The 16,372-nt window shown below is 48.4% G+C and overlaps 1 protein-coding gene across 11 annotated transcripts in view; it reads left to right on the top strand.

Annotated features, from left to right (window-relative positions):
- The window catches only part of GRK4 (G protein-coupled receptor kinase 4), a 57,954-nt gene extending 44,197 nt beyond the window's left edge, over positions 1–13,757 (top strand). For 6 of the 11 annotated variants that reach the window (XM_019711513.3, XM_019711516.3, XM_019711518.3 and 3 more), the window contains 7 exons: positions 776–813; positions 7,136–7,225; positions 8,307–8,515; positions 9,640–9,777; positions 11,876–12,013; positions 12,405–12,542; positions 13,623–13,757. In XM_019711513.3, the coding sequence (XP_019567072.2) occupies positions 776–813; positions 7,136–7,225; positions 8,307–8,515; positions 9,640–9,777; positions 11,876–12,013; positions 12,405–12,542; positions 13,623–13,724 (853 nt within the window). In that variant the 3' untranslated portion in view covers positions 13,725–13,757. Of the gene's footprint in view, positions 1–775; positions 814–7,135; positions 7,226–8,306; positions 8,516–9,639; positions 9,778–11,875; positions 12,044–12,404; positions 12,544–13,622 lie in introns of those variants that run through there. The other 5 variants (XM_088793176.1, XM_019711517.3, XM_088793193.1 and 2 more) reach the window with 5 other exon arrangements.
- The last annotated feature ends 2,615 nt before the right edge of the window (positions 13,758–16,372 follow it).

Below are 16,372 nucleotides of genomic sequence, written 5' to 3'. Positions count from 1 at the left end.
GCTTCAGCTCCCTCCTCTGTGGGTTCCAGTGATGTGACCACAGGTTGGGGGGATGCTCAGGGATATGGGACTGTACTTAAAACCAGAGTGAAACATAAATCCTTTGAAAAATAATTGTTAAGGGAAAAAACAAAGTAACTTGAGATACTACACTTCAGATCGTTTAGTCCCTGGTGATTTACCTCATTGGCAGTTTGTGGCATCCCTGTGCCTTCACAATGGACTGCAATACAGTCTCTGCTGCTGGCCTCACTCGCGCCCTGCGTGGCTGGAGGCGCCGTGGGTGTCGGTCACGCCATTCTACAGGGGAGACAGTAAGGGGAGACAGGTTAAGGTCACACAGCTGATGAGGGGCGGAGCCAGGATTTGAATCCATGTCTGTCTGGCTCCCAAACTGAGTTCTTCTAATATGGGGACTGTTCGGTTGTCATTTTTCAAAGGATGCTAATGGTAAGAGAATTTGAAGACTCATTCCTGACACTGGGCTGCACATTTCATCACTGAAATGCCTTCGGTGAAGTGGGTAGTGTGGTGGAAGGCCCGCTTTACACTGTCATCAGGTGTACCCCTCAGGTCGACTCCTGTCTCTCCACGTGACCACAGCCTTGTGACAACACGAAAGGCCCCTAACTTGATCCACAGGTGTGGCTTCATCTGCCGTCTGGCCACTGCTCCCAGCATAGAGACGCCCGTGCTTATTTCTGCTGAGTGCTGAGGAATCGCAGACTCGACTTCTGAATAATGGAGCATTTTGTTGTTGTTTCTTCCTTTGTAGAGACTTAAAGCCTGAGAATATTCTCCTCGATGATCATGGTAAGTGAGTGAGCTTTCACATTTAAAGCGCTGACTTTGTTTAGACAGACCTGGATACAGTAAGTTGCTGTGGACTTAGCGTTAATGCAGAATAGAAACAACAGCAAACAGAGAAACTGGTAGGTGCTCCTTCAGAAGTGTAATGTAGGTCATTGTCATTCCCGGTGTTTAGACGGGAAGCACAGGTGGTCACAGTTTCTGGTTAATAGTTGAGTTTTAGAAGCATGTCAAAGGAAAGTCAAAGGAAGAACATTTTCTCTCTCCTCTTTCTTGCTGTGGACCCACATCTCGCTTTATGCCTTGGACGTGTGTTTCCCTGCCCTCGTAAACATGGGTGCGCTGCTCTTGATGCTGCTGTCCTCTACAGAGCACATGTCATGGGCCGGGAGCGCAGGTGGCCCTGTGGGCTCCTACACTGGCCGTGGGGACCCTGTGCTAGTGGACGGGAGTGGCCCCTTGGGAGCTGGGTGACACCTGCGTCAGGGAACGCGAGACTTGTTGCCAGGCCTGCCAGGCCTCTAGCTGGTGTATTACAAGTACGCGAATGAGTCCTGTTGGGAGGGGACTTTCTTCAGGTGAGTTTTGGGGCTGTCTGGGAAACCTAGTGGAGAGCATGAGACAAGGCCAGCAGGACCCCGACAAGGGAGAGGGCAGGGCTGAGACCAGATCCTAAAGGCCGGCCACCGTGCGGCAGTTTCAAAGCACAGACTCCTTTTGTTTTTCCGCCACGTGCTTCCTGCCTGCTGTCGAGTTTACGCATGAAACAGCCACCTGTGAGGAAACTCATGGATTCTCATTCTGTGGAAGGTGATACCAAGATTTGGAAGTATCTTGCCAAGGTCATGTCCATGGCTTCTGGCTCCTAGCCTGTGGTTTATTTTTTTTTTTTGTTCTTCTTTTTATCCCATCCCCTGTGGTTATTCATTCTTTGTGCTCTGCTGCTGCCCAGAGCAGGGGTTAAAACGGCTTACAAAGGGAGGATGTACTCTGTGGAAATGGGGAGTAATGTCCAACATATCCTGATAATTAGAAAAAAGTACGGTACAGAACAGTGTATAGTCTGCTACCTTTTGTGTAAAAAAGGGGAAATGACGTATATTTGTATTGGCTTATCTACCTGTAAAGAAACATAAAGGAAGAGTCATAAGAAACTAATAAGAGTGAAAAGAGCATGGGGGAGCAGACTTTCCACTGATGCTGATACCTTTTCATGTATTCTTTGTATATTATTTAATTTCTGCAAAAAACCCCAAACAAACCACAAGTTGGGATTCGGATTGGAACCGTGTTGAATCTATAGAAAATCTGTGGAGAACTGACATCTTAACAACATCGAAGGAGTCAGTTTACGAACGTAGTGTATGTTTTAGTGTAGCTGGGCTCCTTTGATTTCTTTCGGTATTGCATCACAGTCTTGTTCACTGTAGTACCATTTGAGTGTGCTACTTGTTCAAAAGTGTTTTGTTTGTCCATTTTGTAAGTGGACGTGAGGAAACTCCTTGTTGATATTTGTAGATCTTTTCTCTGCATGGGCCCCTCCTCTCCAGAATTTACCCCATAACTTCGAGCTGACCTATCTTTCCTGGGCTCTAGTCTCTTGTCTTCTTAACATAACGAGACCGCCTGTTCTGCTTAGGTTCCCCTTCCTGTGCCATGTCTGACAGTCGCTCCAGGTACAATGCCAGGATGGGCCAGGAAGACCGCAGGGCCCAGCTCTCAGGAGTCACTGCCTCGGCGGCCGTGGACCCAATGGCGCAGTGTATTTTGACCGTATTTAAATTAGTTGTGGTGGGAGGCCAAGTTTTGTGTCAGTTATTTCTTCTTAGTTGGAAGCAGAAGTTCCAGGATATTCTTAATTTTAGTACATTCCAGTGTATGAATTATTTCCCATTTTGCTTAGTGCTTTTCGTGTTTTGCTTAAGAAACCTTTGCCTGCTCCCATACTGCAAAATGTTCCGAATTTTCTTTCAAAAACATTATTGTTTTATCTTTCCCTTTTACTTCTATAATCCATCTGGAATTGCCTGTTCTCTATGGTGTAAAGTAGAGGTTAAGATACATTTTTTTAAACAGGTAATCAGTTGACCCAGCTCCATTCATTGAAATGATCGTCTATTCCCCGTCGCTTTGGAGTGCCACATTTGTCATAAATCAGGTGTCTTTATATGTGTGGATCTGTTTCTGGGCTTTATTCTGTTTCTGGCATTATCTTTAGGCTCTTCTGGTTGTGGTCAGTAGCAGCATGGGTCCCCACGACCTTCTCTGTCCTGCCCCGAAGCAGGAGCCCAGCAGCATTCTGGGTATTTACTGTGTTACTGTCCTTTACACACTATGGACTTGCTCAGCTTCCAGTTAAGAATAGAAAAAGAATGACAAAACCTTGCTTCTCTTGATTTCAGGAGACTTTTAATCTTCTCTTCCTGTCTTCCTACCCTTTTAATTTAAAAAAAGTAATCCTAGCTGTACTTTAGTTTCTATGATTTAAAAAATGCAACTGATTTTAGGTTCTAACTATCATGCAATTAAGATTCCTAAGAACTAATTGCCACCAGTAAGCCCTGGAACATACAGCGTCGTGATTCTCTGTGTCAGTCCCTCTTCATTTCCCTTCTAGTCAGCTCGTTAGGTTTGCTTTTGTCTGTAAAGCAGAACTTGACTATTGCGGTAGAATTAGGTAAGAAAAGCTGAATATCACCTGTTCCAGGTTATGAGATGCATGCACCCTTCGACCATCCTCAATGTGGCAACACTAATTTTTACAAACTTATAAATTAAGGGGGACTTGGCTTTTGAAATTCAGCTGGTGGTTGAGGTAACAAAGAAAACTGTATTATGCTTATATTTTCTATAGAAGAGGCCTCAGTTTTATGAAATAGATATATTTTTAAAAAGTGGGATAGTGCGTTTTTGTAAAAACCGGTAGCATTTTATTATTGACAATGATGTAAAGGAAATCCCATACTTCATATTCTTCTATCTTATCTATTTATCCATCCATCCATCCTAACGATACCATTTTTTTAACATAAAGACAATACTATTATTATACCCAAAAGTATTTAACGATTCCTTAATATCACCTACTATCCCATAGGCTTTAAATCTTAATTATCTCATAAATGTTTTTGTAGTTGTATATTTGCTTTTCAGTGAACTCCACATTCCATTTGGTTGATACCTTTCTTGTTGAGTCTTTTTTAACTTTCATAGGTTCCTCTTCCTTGCTTCTTTTTGTTATTTGTTTGTGAAACCACGTATTACCTGCAGAATTGTGTTCTCCCCAAATTCACATGTTGAAGCCTTAACTCCCCGGCCCCAGAATGTGACTGTATTTGGAGACTGGTCTTTAAAGAGGTGAATGTGGTGAAACGAGGTCACTGGGGTGGGTCCTGTTCAATCTGACTGGTTCCTTGTAAGAGACGAGGACACAGACATGCAGAGGGACGACCACATGAGGACACAGGGAGAGGGCTGTCCCCTACGGACATGCCAAGGAGAGGCCAACCCTTCTAACACCTTGATCTTGGACTTCCGCCTCCAGGACTGTGAGGAAGTCAATTTCTGTTGTTTGAGTCCCTGCTCTGTGGCTCTTTGTTACGGCGGTCCCGGCAGGCTAGTACAGACATTTGTCCAGTAGAATTTCCAGGTTGTGGACTTGGCTGGATTGCATGTGTTCCTCTCCCCGGCTGCTTTGCCTGTAAGCCAGTAGCTAGGCCTGGAGGCTGGAATAGGTCCAGGTTTGGTTGTGGGTCGGCAGACTTCGTGCGTTCGTCCTGTTACAGTTCATCAGGAGACGTATGATGGCTGAGCGTCTCTCTTTGTGGTGTTCAGGTGGATAGTGATTGCGAATGTCGTCAGCCTGATCTAGCCATTGTTCAGTTCTCACCGCCCTTTCACTTAGTGGCTTAATGGTCAATGTCGAGATACATCATTTCATCGGGATTGTAAAATGATATGCAAATTCTGTCATTCCTTTTGCACTTATTGTTGGGATTCATTTATAAAAAAGCACTTTGCTTCATCAACATTTGTTTGTCCAGGAAAATCAGGTGAAATACTGTAACACTACTTCCCTTTATTTTCACTTTTCAGTATACCATGTTCGTTCTCTATCATTCTGCAAGATGACCAATGAGGTTTTGTTTTTCTCTGTTTTGGTACCATTTTGAACTCATGGACTGTAACACGTTGGTATGTTTCAATGCATTGGAGTCATTATTCGTTTTGAAGTTGAGCTTGGCCCGTCTTTGGCCCATGGGTGTCTGGTCGTCTCTGCTAAACCCCTTGTTTTTGGCTGTGATAATGTTCTAGGACCAACTTGCACATGTGCCGATTATGACCTGGGATCTGTTTCTCCAAAGGGCCCTGGGCTTCTGAGTGCCAAGTGGCATTGTGAGACCGCAGTGTGGGCACCGAGGTGCCTGTGGCTGCCCTGTTGGTGGTTCTTCCTGGGCCTTTCAGTGAACAGGGAAAACATTTGTCTTGTTTTTTCTTTCTTTTTTAAAAAGAAAATATTCATCATAGAGTCATATCAATAGTTCCAATTCTCATTTAACTTCTCCGTTTCACGTTTGTGTGTTTTTGTCCCAATGCTGAAAAGACAGAGGGTGCCAAAAAGTGCACACACATTTTAAGAAAGGAAAAAAAACTGTATTAATATTTCGCTGATGGTAACTACTTTGAGCAGCTCTTGTAATTGCAAAAGTCAAACGTGACTTGTGTTCATCTTTTGTTATCGGTATATATAGAGTATTATAATTTTAACACAGTTTTTTCCTGTCTTAAAAAGTCTATACGTTGTTTTGTCACCTTCTGTATTAGTTCCTAATGACAGTAACATAATCACAGCATTTTTCTCCACGTAGCTTTTTTACTGTGTGACAGAGCTCACTCGCCAACTAAGTGGAGGCCTGCTGGGTTCCGTAGTCCCGCTGCCTGCAGACATACCAGCCGCACTGGGAGGGAGCTGTGCCTGCCTCTGCGTCAGTCAGTGTGGCCGTGCATGGCCTTGTGACATGTCATTTCCCTCTTTCCTAGTGCATGCTGGGATAGAGTCACAGGAGAGGGGGCGCTGGGCTGCAGGGTCCAGTCACGCGCAGTTTGCCAGCTTGCTCTCGCGGCTCTGTGCTGCTCTGTGTCCCCACCCCCAGTGCGTGAGTGGCCCCTTCCCCACAGCCCCACTGACACTGTGTACTCAGACGCGGAGTCTTTGTCAGCAGTTCTACTGCTCATTTTGTAGTTTCAAAAAATCTCTTTTTAAAAAGAAGACAGGGATACTTAAAATTTCACAGCAATCCCGTACTTGACTTAAACACAAAATACATAAAAGCTGTGTGACAGGAGGAAACCAAGACGTGGTCAGTATGGCAGAGCTGGAACTGAAACCCAGGCCATGCAGCTACAGAACCTGCTCTAACCCTGACGCCCTCCTGCCTCCCGGGGTGGGTGTGCCCCGGGCACAGCGTGATTCATGCTTCGGTGCAGCCCGAGCCAGAGGTCCGTTTTCTGTCTCAGGCGTGGTGTAGACTGATTTAAGCCAGTGCAGTGCCTTGGAGGGCAGGGTCCACATTTTCAGTGTTCAGCAGATGTTTACTGGTTGAGTCACTTACTTCTTCAGCAAATATTTATTGAGTATCTACTCCATGCCAGGTACTATATTAAAAGCTGGGGATACAGAGGTAAATAAATTGAACAGGGTGTCTGTCCCAGGGCTGGTTTATCTTTCTAGATTCCCAAAAGAATGTTTTCTATAATTTGTTGTTTTCATAAGGAATTTAATAACTGTTTAAGTCTTCTTATATAAAGGCATGAAAACATAATATAGTTTTTTAAGTGAAGTTCCTTAAGTTTATTTATTTCCCTGACTTTGTTACCATTTATTCTTTAGAGAAAAACTCCGTATTATTTGTCTGTTGTTGTCCCTGCATATAAGCCAACTGGTATTCTGACAGAAAGTGTTTATTTGCTATTTTGTGGTTGACGTAGTATTTATTATAGTTTTATTTATGCACCTGGTAGTTATATGGAAATAAAATAATAAGCCCAGTGCTTGTATCTTATCATCTGGTTTTCTGTGGTTAAAGGGCTTCCCGACCAGTAGCCAGGCGTCAGTCTTATTTCCTGCCATTAGTGGAACTGAATGCAATGGATAATATTTCACTAAGTGTGGAAAAGTTAAGCGTATTTTAGATTTCAGTGTTTTCGAGTGTAGATTGCTGAAATTACCATCCATGTTCCTTTGATGTTTTTCCCCACTTTGTATTGTTGTTCAAGTGTCGGCATGCCCCCCTGTGATTTGTGTAATGTATTTGAACACACGCAGGACATATCCGGATTTCAGATCTTGGTTTAGCCATGGAGATCCCAGAAGGAGGGACAATTCGAGGAAGAGTTGGAACAGTCGGCTACATGGGTAGGTAAAAGACCCCTTCAGCGATCCTTGCGCTCTCTGTCTGGATGCCCGAGTCCTCAGAACACAGAAATTCAAATGTGAACGCACTGGAGGTCAGTTACATCCGGCCGCACAGGCGGTGTTTGAAGTCTGGACCCAGCCTACCTTGCAGCCTCCAAGGGGTCCTCCGTCTGCCCTCCTCTCCTAGATGGGAGGGGGGCCCGTAGAGGCCATGAGGCTCCGTGAAGGGAGGTCGGGACAGGGCAGCAGGCTTCTCTGCCACTGCCACCCGATGCCCACTGTCCCCGCAGACCCCTTGTAAAATAGTGTTCCTGGTTCCGAAACCTCTGTAAACAGGATGTCTGGCCTTCGGTTGGCTTGAAAGGGATAAGTTCGCAGTTTCCAGCCCAGCAGTGCCAGCCTGACCCAGGGTGGCCTCTGACATGAGGAAGGGACCCTGATGGCCTCTGCAGAGTCCTGCAGTAACACCCACTGCCTCTGCTGTCACCTGCTGCTGGGAATAGGTGGCCAAAGCCTGCGGGGCGCCCGTGGGTGTGGCTCTGTGTGTTTGGAGGGAGCGCCCTGTCGGGAGGTTGGGCTCTTCCCCAGCGCACCTTTCCCACGGTACAATGTGGTGATTCATTTCACGTTCTGTGAATAGTACACAGTTTCTAATGTCAGCTTTATTGAAATATAATTCACGTACCATAAAACCCACCAATCTGAAGTGTACATACAGTTCAGGGGATTTCAGTGTGTTCCCAGAGTTGTGCTCCTGCCACCACTGTCTGCGTTCAGAGCATTTTCATCACCCCAACAAAACCCCACACCCATCAATAGTCACCCCTGTTCCTCACCTCCCACCCCCCCGCCCTGCACCCTCCGATCTATTTCCTGTCCCCATGGACTCGTATATTCTGCCTGTTTCATAGAAATAGAACCATACACTGTTCAGCCTTTTGTATCCAGCTTCTCTCGCTTCACGTGTTTTTAAGGTTCGTCCATGTTGTCATAAACATTAAATTTTTACTGTTATTTGGAGCTGATTACAAGAAATTTTAAAACCCTGATTTAATTTTAATTTCCTGTGTTTGTTATGTAGCTCCTGAAGTGATCAACAATGAAAACTATACATTTAGCCCTGACTGGTGGGGACTCGGCTGTCTGATATATGAAATGATTCAGGGACATTCTCCATTCAGAAAATTCAAAGAGAAAATGAGACGGGAGCAGGTGGAGCAGCGAGTGAAGGAGGACACTGAGGAGTATTCCGGGAAGTTTTCGGAGGACACCGAGTCCATCTGTAGGATGGTGGGTGCCCACAACAGCTTGGGGATTAAGACTGTCACTCATGCTGTGGCTTGGGAAACGCTATTGGCCGCTGTGCCCTGCTGGCATGGGAGAGGCCCCGAGAGGTCACTTCTGGATGCTTCCTGATGCCAGTGGGGCTTCCTCTCAAATCAGAAGGGACAGTAGGGACAGCCCCAGACGTCGTCTGGAAAACTGGTGTAATTGCTTTCCGATCAGGCAGAGCAGAGCTCGTGTGTGGCTTTCTCACAGGGTGCTGCTGAAGTGGGAGAGGTGCCAAGGCCAAGGTCACTAGTCTCTTTTCAGAACACAGCAGAGCCTTGTGTCACTGACCAATTTCCAAATCTCCAACAGATTTTGAAACAGTGACACTTTTCTCACTGCCCATGTTTCTTTTCCCTTTAGCTGGCTGCCAGGGCCTGTCCTCGTAATAGGCACCCTGACTCCACCTGCCGAGTGTCCGTCTCTTTCTTTGATGTGTCACAGCAGGGAGACAAGGCCCCGAGGCTCAGTCAGATTTGCCTCCATGTGCCTTCGGGGCTGGACCGGTGCCCCTTATTTCATTCACTCAGCCCAAGGCCGCCCAGATACTAAGTGAAGGAAAGAAGCCTTCTGTCACTTACCGGAAGCCAGTACTTAGGATTTTCTGGGCACATTTTTTCATATATTTTCGTCGTAAGGATTTATGAGTGTCTCCCATGGGACAGGCACTGTCATAGGCACTGGGGACCCAACAGTGAGTAAAACACACTAGAACCCTGTCCCCAGTGCTCATTCTGCAGGGGTGGTGGGAATGGACAGGAAACAGGAAGACGTGTGGACTGTCAGACAGGCTGGGAGTGGGGGAGGGCGAGGCATGCCCCCGACCTTAGGAAGCTCTCCCTCCTCGCAGGGTTCTGAGGGAGAGGCATGCTGGGAAGGGGCTGCACCGCCTCCTTGTTGAAGCGTCACGTGTTCTAAGTCCACACAATCTGAGCTGTGAGGTTTGATTGGTGCTTGGAAATCTGAGCGACTGTTAGGTGGAGGTGCTCTCGGCCATCCCCAATCCTTTGGTTAGTACCGGGGAGAGTTGCTGAGTTCCTTTTCTGTCCTGGGAGCGTTCTGACTCCATCTCTGCTTCTTCACAGCTTCTCACCAAGAACCCCAAGCAGCGTCTGGGCTGCCAGGGCGATGGGGCTGCTGGGGTGAAGCGACATCCTGTGTTCAAAGACATTAACTTCAGGAGGCTGGAGGCGAACATGCTAGAGCCCCCGTTCTGTCCTGATGTGAGTGCGGTGCGGCCGGCGGGGCAGGGGGGCCAGGACTTCCGGGGGTGGGGCCAGGGGCTCAGGACCTCGGCCTCCAGACACAAGCATGCAGTCTCCCGGCACAGCCCTCCCAGCACAGCCCGGGGCGGCTCCTGTCATGCTGCCGCCGCCTCCAGCCCCTGGCCATTCACAGGCCTGCGCTCCGGCCTTCCCAGCAGTGCTCTGGCTTCCTGCCTAGTGTCTGCTGTGGGCTGACCTTGCTGGTGCCGCCGAGCCCGTGTCACTGGCCTCCTCAGCAGCCTCAGCCCCCATCTCCTTGGGGAGCCCTGTGAGGCTGTCCCTGTGGCCAGTGTCCCTTTCTGATGTCAGTACTGGCACGCTCCCTTCTTTAGTCTGGAATGCACTTCTGCACTGTGTGTCACAGGTCCTGGCTCCACACTGAGGACCTGAGCGGTCACTTGAGCCTGCTCATGAGTGTGCTATGGGGCGCAAAGGGGTGCTTGGCCTGCAGCCCGGCACGTGTCAGTGCCTGGTGGGACACCGGCCACAGTCCTGTTGGTGAAAGCATAAATGGATGAAAACAACAGACTAGCCTTAACCATCTGCTACAGGTGTACTGTAGAGCTGGGACGCTGAGGTGATGCTGCAGGGGGCACGGAAGGAAGATGGGCAGTTACAGTCTTTGCAGTTACACGAGTCAGGGCGTAGGTTTATTTTACATCCACGAATCTTGCAGTAGTAACTTCTTCCTTTGAATTGTGCACATGTTACCCTTTTATTGCATGTCTTGCACAGCTGTGGGTACTGGGGCCACGGAGAAGTGAAGCAAGGTCTGCGACGCAGCTCGCTCCAGGCTCCACAGATAGGCAATGGAACACATTTCAGGCCAGGACGGCCCAGGCAGGGCCTTCAGTGAACCTTCGGTCTCAGAGTCTTCTTTCCACCAGGCTCTGGGGGCTGCTTGGGTCCGGGGAAGGGAAGGCGGGCCTGAGACAGTCTTCTGTGAGGACGGAGAGCTGGCAGGCTCGGTGCTGAGGAACGTGGGCAGAGGCTTGGTGGTTCTGGGTGGTTACTGGATTTAACCAGAAGAACGTGGGGACAGCAGAGTTTGCTGGTAGCGTGTCAGGCAGTTTTCATTCATGGGACGGGCCATACGGGGTTCTGGGCCTTCGGTCAGGGCTCAACGCTCACCAGCCTTCCCCTGGACTGTCTCCTGAGGGCTTCCACGTCCCCACCTGTGGTGACAGCTGCTTTCACAGTAGTTCCAACAGTGACCTGGGGAACAGTACTCTATTTTTCCCATCAGTAGTTTCCATCATTTCTGAAGTCATCACCTATCATTTAGAAGCACATAACAGCTAGGAGCTGTAAGGTGAAGAATTGCTGAAGGAAGTAAAATTTTTAGGTGATTTCAATTTCAATTTGTCACTGTATCTCAAGGACTAATGAGAGTTTTTGAGGGGATGGTAGGGAACATTACTCTTTGAGCACACACTGTGGTGTGCAAATTGTGGCATGTGCGTAGGATGCTTGGCAGAGCTGCAGGGTACCTCCTGTGTCACCCGGGCCTAGCCCAGCTGCGGGCACCTGCACTGCCGGTCCCTTACTCCACAAGCCGGGCAGCTGCACCGGACACCCTCATACCCGAGGACAGCAGAGCTGGCTCTTGTCCGAGAGGAGGGGTCTGCCGACCGCCTGCGGTGCCTCTGTGGGCTGGAGACCAACTGCTGGATGAGCTGTGATGGGAGAGGGGGAAGCGGGACCTGTCAGTTTTCACTTAGACTTTGCATGGGGTGCTTTCTGTGAAGGAAGCAGGGGTCAGCCGACGGCTCCCTCCTCCTCGGTTCCAACAAAAGCACCCTGGCCCACCTTCTTCAGCCTGGCCCCCGTCCAGAACCTGGGGCCTCACGAGGTTTGTGGGTGGACAGCCATGAGGGAGCTGGTGGCGCCCACGGGTCTGTGACACTGGCCGTGTCCGCGGGGAAGGGGCAGAAATGCTTCAGATGGGGGTTCAGCCAAGACGTGGGGACAGTAGACGTGTCATGCGTCTGTTCTTAGTGGCTGTCCCCACGGTCCCCGCACTCTCACGCTTCGTGCCTCCTTGCTCCCCGCACAGCCTCATGCGGTTTATTGTAAGGACGTCCTGGACATCGAGCAGTTCTCCGCGGTGAAAGGAGTCTGCCTGGACCCCACTGACGACACCTTCTACAGCCAGTTTGTCACGGGGTGTGTCTCCATCCCCTGGCAGAACGAGGTACCGCCCTTCTCAGCACAGCAGGATTAGGTTTGTTACTAGGACAGAAGGGAAAGGATGCGGCTATGTGTCTACTGGTGTCCTCTTAAAATGCCGTTAGCTGTTGTACATACGTGTGTGTGTCAAAGTATTCATGGCCCTGCCCTGGCTCCTTCACAGGAGGTGGACATCTTGGCTCCCGTGGGGGCTTGTGGGCCCCGAGTCGCGCTCCCTAAGCAGGGCCAGCCTGCACCATGGCTCCCCTCTGGGGGTGTGCAGGAGGGGAAGGGGAGGATGGTACTTACCCCAGGAAGGTCAGGAAGCGGGGAAGTAGGAGTGAGGACAGCGACGGGAGTCACGGCCGGCCGGGAGGAGGCTGGCTGATCCTGCGTCCTGCTCTTCTGTGACGCAGATGATCGAATCGGGGTGTTTCAAGGACATCAACGAAAGTGTAAATGAGGAAAGTGTGGCCTTAGATCTAGAAGACACGACGTGGCAACCAGTTCGCAAACCAAAGCGAGGTTTCTTCTATAGACTCCTTGGAAGAGGGGTAAGGGTAAAACACGTTTGTGTTTTGGGTTTGCCGTTTTGTTTTGTTTTTAATGTGACATGTTAAAAGAAAAATACTTCATCAAGGTAAAGCTTTCTTTTCTTTTTTCAGCTTTTCCCCCCAAGTCTTCTTATATATGACATTTCATAGTTTAAGAGCCAGCCATAGGTGCTATTTGAGCCCAGCCAGAAAAACCCTCACAGTAATGTCTGCTGTTGGTACTGTTTTGATCCAGAAATAACAGCTTACCAACACAGACAAACGCTTCTGCAAGCAACGGAGCGTTTTAGGCGAGGCTCAGAAATCAGTCTCTTATAGAACAAATCATAAAACAATATGTCTGCTTTATATTTTTGATTCCTAGATCAGTTCTCTCATTAGTCCGCTCTCACAGGGAAAACTGTTTCTCTCTCGAAAATGCAAGAGTGGTTTGGAAAGACTTTTTACAGTAGCATTAAATTCAGACATTTTTTTTGTTCCCCAAGTGAAGTTTTCTCCTTGGACTAGTGGATTATCCTGCTTCGTATCTTGTCTGTTCTTGAGAAGCTTATTAAGAGGTTATCCACTAACATTCTAATCTATCTTTTTTCAGTATAAAAACAAGCCTTAGGTGGTAAAAATCTTTCAGGGTGCGTTTCCCATGACTGTGTCTTCTCTGGGAACTGGGGGTTAAGGCACCTGCTCCCTGGAGAGCTTGTCCTGCCTGGAAAACGCTCCCCACTCAACCCCAGGCTGTAGAGGTGGAGCCGGTCAGGGAAACCGAAGCTGAAGGGGTGTATCCCCCCCCCCCACCCCAGAGAAAGAGCCCAATCCATCACCCGACTGCCCCGGGGGCCCTCAGCTCTGGGTGGTAAACGGGATTGCAAATGCAGTGCAGAGGAGAGAATGAGTCTGAGACATTTTCTCTGTGTGCTAATGGGGCATCCTCCACACCTGGAAGTAAATGAGAGCAAGTAGGTGAGGGTCTTGCGTGCCATCAGGTGAGCACCCCCAAGGTTGTCAGTGTTGTTCACACTTCAGGAAAGTGAGGCCGGCCGGCATCAGGCAGGAGGCTGACGCCCGGCGCCGCGTGTGTTGCAGGGCTGCGTGAGCACCGGAGCCAGCCAGAAGGAAGAGCTGCCCCGCCCAGCCCAGCGCCAGAGCCCAGAAGCACGGAGAAGCGCGGTGCATCGTTCTGTCTGAGTGGCAATAAACAGTGACACACCTTGAAACATGCTGCATGAGTCTGCAGATTTTCCTACGTTAAACAGCTGGATAGTCTTTTCACTAAAGCTGGGCTGAAGAAAAGGCCACTAGGACGGCTGTGATGTGCAGTCCCCCACGTGTGGACACTTGGGGTGGGCCTCCAGCTTCACCTGTGCCTGTGGACAGGGTGGGGTGGGGTTAGAAAGGCTGTCCGTCTGCATGCACACTGGTGTCCGCTGACATGCCACCTTTCTGAGGGCACACCTGTTGGCATGCGCGGCCTGGCTGAGCGTGTGTGCAGGCATTCCTACCACCTCAGAAAGAGCACGTTTGCGGGAGCCTGGGCTCAGGGCTTGGCCTCAGGTGCTGCTCACTGACCCTGGCGTGTGTTCAAGGGCTTCTCTGCCAGTGGCCTGTGGTTCTGGGGCTGTGCGGTGCCCGTTGTTTGCATTGTGACCCGGTGACTGGGCCAAAGGTTAAAGACGGGGTCCAGAAGAGGCCTGGGCTTAGGCTGACTGAAGAAGAGGGACAGCTGACCATACCTGGGGATTAGGCTGCGAACAGGCTTTCAACTCATTCATTCATCAGATTGTGATTGCGGCCCTGAGAAAAGAGAGGGCGTGGCCTGTGGATGAGCTTTCTCGTGGAGGCCCGGGGTGCCTCTAGGAGAGGACGCTGAGGGACAAAGTGGTTCTGTGTTGTGGGCTGGCGGCGGGGTGGGTGGTGGCGCTAAGAGGTGAGTGGGGCGGGGAGTCCAGCATGCGGAGTGTGCTGTCATTTACACATGTGCCTCAGGCCTTCTGTGTCATTGCAAATGTTGCTTTGAAAGAGCTTGAGGACAAGGGTAAAGCCAGAGCTCCAGGACTCCCCCAGACCCTCCCCCCACCACATGCCTTTCAGTGGACCTTCCGGGGTGTGGCCGCTGTTACTTACAATTCCAGCTCCAACTCACTGGATACATTTCTCCCCCTTTTCCTTGAGAGACATTTCAGAATGCATTATGGAAAGAAAAGGAGCTGTCGTGGGGGAGGTATGTCTATGTAGTTGTAATAGAAAATAAGTTGACACAACTCAGACTAAACATACCATACAATATGTGCAAACGATCGTAACTCACCAATTAAAATGACAGATATCACAATGGGTCACAAGGCAAAACCCAGCTGTGCTGTCTCCAGGAGACACACCTAAAACATAGTGAGAAAGGTTAAAATTTAACCATTGCAAATGCATTTCAGGAAAAGTACAAACAAAAATAAAGCAGCAGTCCCAATCTGAATATCAGCCAAGATGGAATCTGGGTCAGCAAGCATAAACCAAACAGAAAGGATACGTAATGTTAAACATACAATTCTCCAAGAAGATGAAACGGTGAGAAAGAACTCCTCTCCATGTAACAGGTCCAGCTGTCATAGGGCAGTGCTGAGAAGTTACTCCACCTCCCGTGGAGCAGACCTAAAGGGCACGGTAAGGTGTGTGTGTGCATGCGTGTGTGTACATACACAGATACACATACTATATATTGATACATAGGTAACACATTCTGTTCTGATGATAGACTATGCACCTTCTTTTCAAATGCCCGTGGAACAGGCATAAAAATTGACCATATACTATGTCACAAAGAAAATCCTAATAAAAAATGTGATAAGAGATAAATATAGTTAAGAGCATCTGATTACAAATAAACCTATGAATTAATAACAATTAGAAAACAGAAAGGCCCTGGCACCTGGAACTTTGACAGCCTCTACTAACATTCTCTTGGGTCAAGGCGGAGCTGTGATCCAAAATGGCAGGACTTCTACAAAATGGTGACAGTTCCGATGTATCCGAATGCATGGACACAAGTGCTCAAGGAGAACATCTATGGCTCTTGGTTCTCCCGACAAAAATAAGCACCTGAAAATAAATGAATTGAGCCTCTCAGAAAGGATAGAAAAGACATTGAAGGAAAGCAGAAGAAATTAATGAAACAAAAGCAGAAATTAAGGGCTATAGAACAGAAAAACTGTAATTCATATGAATGTTGTTCTGTGTTAAAAAATCAATAAAATAAATCAATGTCTAACCTAGTCAAGAAAAAAAGAGAAAAGACATGAATGCACAAAAGAGATTACAAGGGAAGAAAAATCACAGAGAGAGGAAATTAAAGGTAAAGAATACTTTGCAAAAAAAATTGCTTTGCACACTGTATGAAAATAAACATAAAACCTGGATGAAATGCATTTCTAGGAAAACAATTTACCAAAACTAACTATAGGTAAAATAGGAAATCTAAAGAAACATTGTTTTGTGTTACTTTTTTATTTATTTTTTTATTGGCGAATATTGGGGAACAACGTGTTTCTCCAGGGCCCATCAGCTCCAATTCGTTGTCCTTCAATGTAGTTGTGGAGGGCGCAGCTCAGCTCCAAGTCCAGTTGCCACTTTCAATCTTTAGTTGCAGGGGGTGCAGCCCACCATCCCATGCGGGAATTGAACCGGCAACCTTGTTGTTGAGAGCTCGCGCTCTAACCAACTGAGCCATCCAGCCGCCCCTCTGGAAGCTCAGTAGCAGCTCGTCTTCAGTCTAGTTGTGGAGGGCGCAGCTCACTGGCCCATGTGGGAACTGAACCGGCAACCCTGCTGTTCAGAGCCCCCTC

This window comes from Rhinolophus sinicus, chromosome 1, assembly GCF_057876585.1.
Source record: "Rhinolophus sinicus isolate RSI-liver-muscle chromosome 1, RSI-T2T, whole genome shotgun sequence".
NCBI lineage: Eukaryota > Metazoa > Chordata > Mammalia > Chiroptera > Rhinolophidae > Rhinolophus > Rhinolophus sinicus.
This window is presented reverse-complemented; position numbering and strand designations above follow the sequence as displayed.